This window comes from Lytechinus pictus, chromosome 10 (assembly GCF_037042905.1).
Source record: "Lytechinus pictus isolate F3 Inbred chromosome 10, Lp3.0, whole genome shotgun sequence".
In the NCBI taxonomy this organism is placed as follows: domain Eukaryota; kingdom Metazoa; phylum Echinodermata; class Echinoidea; order Temnopleuroida; family Toxopneustidae; genus Lytechinus; species Lytechinus pictus.
The window spans coordinates 7,078,741-7,087,818 of NC_087254.1; the positions used below are offsets into that span (position 1 = coordinate 7,078,741).

A 9,078-nucleotide genomic window follows, 5' to 3' on the forward strand; every position below is an offset into this window, starting at 1 on the left:
TAAAGCCTTACGTCATGTGAGGATTATGGTGTTTTAATGAAAAGGTGTAATACATATGGCGAAGGCGAACGTCATACTAATATGTAACAAAAAAATAAAGAGAGAGTAAATGTCAAATATGACAGGAGAACGAAGTATGAAAATAGGAACACCCTGCACTCAACTATTCAGCAAACGACACATGTATTATACGTTTGATCGTAATTAAGTAGTTATTAAAGGACAAGTCCATCCCAACAAAAACTTGATTTGAATAGTAAGAGAAAAATCAAACAAGCATAACACTGAAAGTTTCATCAAAATCGGATGTAAAATAAGAAAGTTATGACATTTTAAAGTTTCGCTTCATTTCACAAAACAGTTATATGCACATCTCGGTTGGTATGCAAATGAGGGAACTGATGACATCACTCACTCACTATTTCTTTTGTATTTTATTATATGAAATACGAAATACTCTAATTTTCTCCCCATTGTCCTGTGAAACAAAGTTTTATTTCTCCCTGAACATGTGGAACTACCATTGTTTAACATTTCATGGTTCAGCCTTCTTGTCAAATCTGTAAAAATTGAAATATTGCATAATTCAAACAATAAAAAACAAAAGAAATAGTGAGTGAGCGACATCATTGACTCTCTCATTTGCATGTAACTGACTCGTTCATATAACTATTTTCTGAAAAATAAGCGAAACTTTAAAATGTCATAACTTTCTTCTTTTACATTCGATTTTGATGAAATTTTCAGCATTATGCTTGTCTGATTGTTCTCTATTGATTCAAATCAACATTTTTCTGAGGTGGACTTGACCTTTAAGTTCAGGTAAGAATTTTTTTTTTTCAAGTAGAAGAAAAAATGAATGGGTATAGTCTCGAGGTATTATATCAAGAGGAATTCGTGTGCCTATTTTAAGCACAATAATTAAACACATAATTAAATAAAAAGCATAATGGGGAGGCAGATAAAAATCAACAATTAGTATACACTTCTTTTCTTTACTATCTTTCTTTCTTTCTATCCCTGATCCTCTTTTTAGTCTATCATACCCATCCCTATTTTTCATTTGTCCCCTCTCTCTCTCTGAGTGAATTGCATGGACTAAGCTAACCATTCTGAGGTGTTGAATTAATATTTTACTGGCCCAATCATGGAGTAGTGTGTGTGCAGCGCTTTGTAACTAAAAGGAAAAGGCGCCATATCAAATGACCTTTGGATTGGATCCCCTCTCTCTCTCTCTTTCTCTATTTGATTCCTTCACATTTCTTACTTTCTATTCCTTCCTCTCAATACTCTTAGGTCTACCTTCTCTATCTTATTTGTTTTATTCTACTCTCCACCTCATGAGAATAAGTGACAACATTTGAAAAAAAGCCTGAAAAAATAGATCTACAAATTATAAGAATGGCATACAGAAATTTCATGCATATTTTTTCATGTGTTGGCATGGACGCCACTGTCGCCAAGCTGGGAAAAAATAGTGAGGTAACACACCAATGCAACCTTACTTAACACAAACAGAAAAGCACAGACATTTTTATGATCTACGATTTATTGAAAATGTACATAGTAGAAAATCAAATTGTCATCACATCACAGAACAAGTGCATGCGGGGAACTGTTGAAAAATGTTTTAAGTTCTGAGTTATTGATGTGATAGCTGTCAAGAGTCAGACTATTGGAATGTTTACATTTTCAGTTTCTTCATTAGGCAAAGACGAATGAACAGTTATGGATGCCCAAGTCTAGCAATTTAGCCATTATGGTTGTTACTGATAAGAGTTTTTTAAAAAATCCAACAGAGATAAGATGAAAAGTATCAAATGAGAAAATCCTTGCCTCAATGTGCGGACCATATTTATGATTAAGTCACTCTAAAAATCAGACTGAAATATCTATTTCAACTTTTATTTCGATCATAATTATCAGAATTTTAAAGCTAAAAGAAAGAAGTTGCAGCAAACAATTATTTCAAAAATTCAAAAATTCAAGGTTAATTGCCTACGGATTGTTAAATATCTAAATTTAGTACATTGAAACAAATTTATCTTTTTGAAATCATGAAATCCTTGATGAAAATCGATAATTCTGATGATCACTAACACAAAAGTCATATGTGGGACAGCGTATTTAATATTGCTTGGAAAATACTCGACATTTGATGGAATTCTGTGCTTATTTTGCTAATTTTCTCAGCAATGACATATTTTTCTCCACAGCCATTTGGCACATATATTGGATTCTGTTCGAACTAATTTTGAAAACATCACCAGAACTGGTGTTTATTGCCCCTTTGCGCATTGATGTTGCAATCTTGCACATTCGTACAATTAAATTCAACAATCGTAATAATTGGTTTTCTCCCCTACCTTCAAATTTATAAGCTAATAAAAGGCAATAGTTCTTGGATAACATCTATGTAATAATAATAAGTATCAATGGTGCAATATGAAAATATTGAATTAAAGAAAATAACATGGAAACAATTGTCATTATTATCCCCCCAAAATTAATTCAGTGTGCAAAGAGTTAAGTTGCTGTTTGTAAGTCTACTTGCCCTTCAATTTCGTCTCAGATTTTCTAAAAGTACTTCATCTATAACCAGTTTATCTACTAACCGCTTGGTCTAATTGGCCAAACAATCCAATAAATACATTCCTTCCTAATTAGAGACCAACCTTGACATTAAACTCAAAGTGTGTCTGACCCATTGAAAAAACCCACTACATCACACTATCATAAAGTTATAGTTTCTGCTTCTGCCAAAAAAAGGTAGTTCTTCTGAGTATTTCAGTCTTACACAGTAACAAAGACATAAGATTGCTCAAGGATATACATCTTTACTCACTACAAGGATTAACTTCATTATAGTCTCTATGGTCCGCTTTCTGAACTCTAATTTAATTCAAACAGGTATGAGGGTGTGATTTAACAGTGGATAGCTCATAGTGCACAAATCTGTAACAGTACAGGTCCAATTTATAAGCTCATTTGACACTCAAATCGTTCAAAACTGTCTATACATAACACTGAAAATAGATTTATACACCATTAAAAGCATGAGAAATGAACAAAGTAAATGCGAGAAACAGAGAAAGTAAACAGAATGTTGATACTTTTGGCATTCCATAATCTTGGCAGTTAGACCATGGCCTAAGTTAAACTGGATGTGATCCTTACTCTCTATAAACAATCCACCAGAAGGAAATGCATATTTCATTAATATCATGTTCTACAAGATTGCCTAGAGAGGGCAGCATTGATAAATTCTAAGACTGAGATAAACAGTTTCTCAACTCTTGAAGATATCTTCAAGGAGCTGAAAGGTTAACTTTTGAATAAAGAGACCTTGCATGTATTATCTCAATTGTCCTTACTTATTCTACCCACTACAGAAAACTCTGCCAGAGTTGAATATTTTGGGACCCCAGGAATCTTTTCAACTTGGGAGGAATTCGACTTAGAACAGGTATGTATATTACACGTTTAGAATATTCTTGTCTAAAAAAATTGCTTCAATTTAGACGATTATTTGACTTACGAAAGGTCAACTTAGGCCGTTACCTATTTAAAGAGAGTACATGTAGTGTGTATTAATCAATACACATGTTTATTACCGGTAATACAAAGATTTCAAAATTCCAAGCATAAAAAAAAACACTAACAGAGGTGAATGTCTTATGTGTTGCTTTACTCAGATTTACAATTGTTTTGTGGGAGTGATATGGTATATAATACCCGTCATAAATGAATTGATCAACAATGTGTTGCTGCACTCAACCCAGGTGAGATAAATAGGTACCAGCAGGAAGTAATTCCTCAAATAGCTGTAAGCACTGGAATTGGTAGACTAGCTTAGCCAGGGTAATATAGGAGCACCTTGATCACCTAACAAGGTGGATACATGCACAACGTAAGTACCCTTTACTTTTATCATTGTTTTTATTATCACACCCCCTATACACATACATATTAGAATGAAAATGACGACAGAACTACAAGACTACTGTATTTACAAGTGCTTCCGTGCAATCATCATCTCTTCTTGAATCCATATTTCTTTCTTTCATAGAACAGATCTGTCTTGGAGCTTCCGAGGTTCACAATCTTGGGACAGCCATCTCTCTGAAAGACAAAACAGAAGATAAGAAAGGTTTATCAATAATATGGATTCTCATGGATAGTTTCACACAGATAAATGAAATGAGCATTGAAAAATAATAATAAAATAATAATAATTAAAACAACAACAATAATAATAAAAATAATAATAAATATTATAATAAAAGTAATGATGATAATAATTCAATATTCATTAAGTGCCTATAAATTTTTTTTATCTGAGTGTTTTACATAATAAATCCCAATGTAATATTCCAGCACACAAGAGCGTTTAAACAAAGCTCAGATATGACCATGGAAAAAAAATTGTGTTTGATTGTACTGGTAACAATGTATAATCAATCATTACTAAAAGCAAAAGCACTTAATATTCCAGCACACAAGGGAAAGCAGGGAAAAGAGGGTGAAGAGAAAAAGTAATACTAAAAGAAAGAAAATAGAGTGACAGAGGGGGGGGGGGGCATTTCAATTTCAATCAAATGTGTATGTACTTCAGTATAGAGGTTGAGCAATATATACCTAAACTCAGTCTTCGGGAAAAAATATATATGTGTTTGACTGGAGCGAAATTTGACTAAGAAGAGGTAAATGACATGCATTGCACAATCTGGTAAAAAATTTACTCTGACTAAGGAGATCAACTTAGAGAAGGTCGACTGAAGCAGACGTAAAATGTTAACCATACTTGACTTACTCGTAAAAAGAGTCGTAAGAATGAAATTTGCATGCAGTCCTCCTTGGGGAAGTACTACTAGATACTCACATCTTTCTCCTGTATTGTGCATTCTTTACAGTAATACGCGTCAGACACTCCAGGACCTCCGCAGATCACGCATCTGCCTTGGTACGAGCCGTAGTTGCATTCATCACATATCCTCACCAGTGTGCACGGTCTCACGTAGGAATCACAGATCACGCACTTCCCATCGCACTTCTCGCACAGTCTACCAATAGCTGTCAAGTGAAGAAAAAGCATATGGAAAAATAATTAGGAATATTGAAATAAAAAATGTAAAGCACTCCAGGGTGGAATTTTTTCTGAATAATAAGCCCAACTTAAACCCAAAACTTCTAAAGAATGTTGGGTTTTATCTTTTTTTTTCATATTCATGGCAACGTTAAGTACCAAATAATTCATTAAAATCATTGGATGTTCTTCTCATTTCAAAACACAATTGATTTTTTGGCCAACTTATTGACATAGGATTAGAATAAATATTTAATTTTCTTGGTGAATGAGTTGACAGTTGGTATAATCGGCACTCTATAAATGTGTGGTCTGAAAGTTAACAAAGGTTTAAACCATGGCTACATGTTAGTGCCACACTAAATGTTTAATACTAAAAGTTGAATAATATAAAACACAGTATCAATTTATAAATGAGACAACATGTGACAAAATGTCTTACACTGTAAGTGCACAATTTGCGACACTCTTTGCTGTTACAATTGCAGATTGGCAGCATAAACAGTGAAAAATTCTCAACTGGTATCATTCCTTAAAAGGGATGTTGAATTATGAGTTTCAATAAAAGAAGAAACATTAGAGAAAACTATAAGTCAGGGCTCCCCACTAACCCATTTTTTCTACTGGTCCAACCTATTCATGTCGGACCAGTACATACCCAGTTTTTCAAATTTTTACTGGTCCGAACCTAAAATCTACTGGTCCCAAAAAATAAAGGAAACATTAAAAAAAAAAGGCGCAAGTTTATTTTTCTAGCCTTTTGTTACCCCCCCCCCAAATAAAATGAAGGAATGAATGACAAAAAGAAAGCAAGACAGAAAGAAAGAAAGAAAGAAAGAAAGAAAGAAAGAACGAAAAAGAAAAAGAAAGAATAAAAGAAAGGAAGGAAGGAAGGAAAGAAGGAAGGAAGAAAAAAAAAAGGGTAAAGAAAGGATAGATGTGAAGGAAGGGAAAAAAAGAAAGAACTAAAGAAGGAAAGGAAGGAAGGAATAAAGAAGGAACAAAAATAAGAAAGAAAGAAAGAAAGAAAATAAAAAAGAAATGAAGGAAAGAAATGAAGCAAGCAATACAGAAAGAAAGAACAAATCCAGAAAGTAGTAAAGGAAAGAAAGAAGCAATAAAAAAGAAAGGGTAAAAAGAGAGATGGAAAGAAGGACAAAAGAAAGAAAGAGAGGAAGGAAGGATTGAAAGAAGGGAAAAAGGAATTAAGGAAGAAATAAAGGAAAGGTAAAATGATAGACAGAAGGAAAGAAATAAAGGAAGGAAGGGAAGGAAAGAAGCAAGCAATATAAGAAAATAAAAGGTAAAAGAAAAGATGAAAGGGAGAAAAAAAGAAAGACTGAGAGACAAAGAAAGGAAGGAATGAAAGAATAAAGGAGAGAAAGGAAGCAAGCAGTCAAAAAAGAAAAGGTAAAAGGACAGATTTAACAAAGGGAAAAAGGAAAGAACAAGACAGATAGAAGGAAGGAATGAATGTAAGAGAGAGAGGGCTGAAAGAAGGAAGAAATAAAAAAAACAAGAAAGGGTAAATAAATGATGGATGGATGGAAGGAAGAAAGAAACAAAGAAAGTAACAAAGAATGAAGGAAAGAAAAGGGTAAAAAGAAGGAAGGAACGAAAGGAAGAAGAGAAGAGATGAATATAGGATGGATGGACTCAAGAATTAAAGAAAGGAAAATATCACCCAAAAAAAGAAAGAAAGAAAGAAAGAGAGAGAGAAAAAAAAGAGAAATAGAGAAAAATATTTTTTGAAAGGATAGAAAGAATGTAAGAACAAATTAAAGGAAAAAAGGGGAAATTAAAAAAAGACAGTAACAAAAAAAATGAAAGAAGAGAGGGAAGAAACAAAAAAAGCTTAAAAAGAAAGAAGGAAAGAAAGATAGGAAGAAAACAGAGGAAGAAAGCTAAAACTATCAAATAATTTATCAGTTTCTTTTGGCTCAATTAAAATAGCTACGAAAGAAACCAAGTGTATCAACACACACATAAATGCATATGTGGGGCTATTATGTATTCAGACGATATCACCCGAAACCCGATCTGTTTGAACCAAAACAGAAGTGAAAATTTCTCCTTTTACTGCTTACAAATTACAGAGTTACTCCAATTTTTAGGAAATATGGACATTATAAGAGCCTTTCATGAGTATGAATCGTGAATTTTGACAGTTCTGTGAGAGATTTCTGCCAGAGTTTAGCCAAGCTTCCTTCGCGCAGCCAGTAGAGAATTTACCACGTGGGTTGTGTGGCTGGCTACATGTACACTGTATGCTACTTTAGTAACACTTACGTGCGATTCATTCTGTGTGTATTCTGTGTGTGAATGACATAATTTTACGGGGGGAAATGGTTTGCAGTGAATTTGACCATTTCTGGAAAAGTTATTGGCCCAACAATGGTTTTTATTACTGGTCATGTCGGACCCTTAAATCTTGCTATTTTTGGAAAAATTACTGGCCCGACAATGATATTTTTTACTGGTCATGTCGGACCAGTAAATCTTCCTATTTCTGAAAATCTACTAGCCCGACAGCGATTTTTACCGGTCTGGGACCGTCGGACCGGCGCTAGTGTCGAGCCCTGTATAAGTGAAAGTTTGATGAAAATCTGACTAAGGAAAACCCGAGAATTGAATTTTTAAAGTTTTGACTTAGTAAAATCACAAATGAGCAGCTCGTTTATATGTCGTATGATATAATTTCACATAAATGCTATTTCGATTATCTAAAAAAAGTTTAATTGATTTTAGTTGTGTGGCAGATATATCACCAGACAGGAAGACACATTTTATAACCTTTCTAATTCTGCAACCCCCAAAAATTATTCATCATATTCCAAAACAAAACTGAAATTTATGGAATCATATTACATGATTGGGATATCCTACTATGAAAAAAAATCATCAAACCTTCTCAATTGTTTTTTCTTTATTAAAACCAACTTGTCATCAAGATTATCAGGGTGAACTTTGTCTTTAAATACAAACTTCTTTTTAATTCATTTTTAAGAAAGTTCAGATTTGATGATCATTTTCTCAATGTCTCTGAGGCTAACCATTCACAATTTTGGGTTAAAATCATTTTGAGACCAAATCTTTCAAGGAATTTCCAGCAAGCTTAGAGTTTTTAGACAGGGCAAATTGTGTGAACTACAATACAAAAACAATAGCGAAAGAGAGGATTAAAAACACAACATCTTTATTTCATGTGTCATTGTTATCTTTTTCTTTTTCCCCTTCCACTGCTTTCTTCTAATTCCTTCTTTCTCTCTCATTCTCCTCCCTTTCATCTCATACTTTGTTTCTCGTTTCTTCCTTTCTTCCCCCCCCCCCCGTCCTTTTCTTTTCTTTCCTTTCTTCATTTCTCTTGTTTTTCTCTATTCCCCCCTTTTTTTCCCCTCTCCGTTTTAGCCTAGAGCTAGATCTAGCCTAGCTTTTTTTTTTTTTGGGGGGGGACAAGGCTTCTTCACCTCGGCCCCCTTCCTATGGACCCGCACCTGGATAGCAATCATACCATAGTCCACACCGCTTTATTTTTAGACTGGGACACGAAAGCTGAAACTGAAAGGACTGAACCTAGCGCTGCGCGCTGCCCCCACGCCGCCGCCGTAAACTGTTTATTAAACACACATCCAAAATAAAGGGATCGGACTGAAGTCATTTGAACGATGATTAAACGTTTCGGTTTCGATGGTTAATGTTGCATATTTGATAAATCTGGTAGATCTGTTGCTTTTTATTTACTACTTTGAAAATTGAAGAAGTCACCCATCCCTTGAAAATTCAAATTATCGATGGTTAACTTACCAACACCAGGCTGTTTGCGACAAAAAATTAAATCTGGATGATGCTTCGCCATGTTTCCAAATGTTGACTATATGATAATCGCCGCAGATGGCGCTAGCACTCCTTTTTGGAAGAACTTTCTTTTCCTCTTCTTTTTTCCCTTTCAGTTTATTTGGCAAGCATTAACTTCCACTCGTTCTGATTTATTT

General features: G+C 34.0%; 1 protein-coding gene across 1 annotated transcript; it reads right to left on the minus strand.

The window, feature by feature from the left end:
- Positions 1 to 1,531: 1,531 nt before the first annotated feature.
- On the minus strand, positions 1,532 to 8,993 carry LOC129269039 (PHD finger-like domain-containing protein 5A). The gene is made up of 3 exons (XM_054906489.2): positions 8,891 to 8,993; positions 4,883 to 5,073; positions 1,532 to 4,122 (listed from the first exon to the last, which is right to left on the minus strand). The coding sequence occupies exons 1-3, from the start codon at positions 8,940 to 8,942 to the stop codon at positions 4,033 to 4,035; spliced, it is 333 nt and encodes a 110-aa protein (XP_054762464.1). The 5' UTR covers positions 8,943 to 8,993; the 3' UTR covers positions 1,532 to 4,032.
- Positions 8,994 to 9,078: the final 85 nt, after the last annotated feature.

What these genes read in the sequence shown, in the direction of transcription:
- LOC129269039 (XM_054906489.2), bottom strand. Translation starts at nt 8,942, where the DNA reads ATGGCGAAGCATCATCCAGATTTAATTTTTTGTCGCAAACAGCCTGGT. An exon ending in TCGCAAACAGCCTGGTGTTG is followed by an intron (nt 5,074 to 8,890) that starts GTAAGTTAACCA and finishes TTCACTTGACAG; the next exon opens with CTATTGGTAGACTGTGCGAG. An exon ending in GCACAATACAGGAGAAAGAT is followed by an intron (nt 4,123 to 4,882) that starts GTGAGTATCTAG and finishes TTTGTCTTTCAG; the next exon opens with AGAGATGGCTGTCCCAAGAT.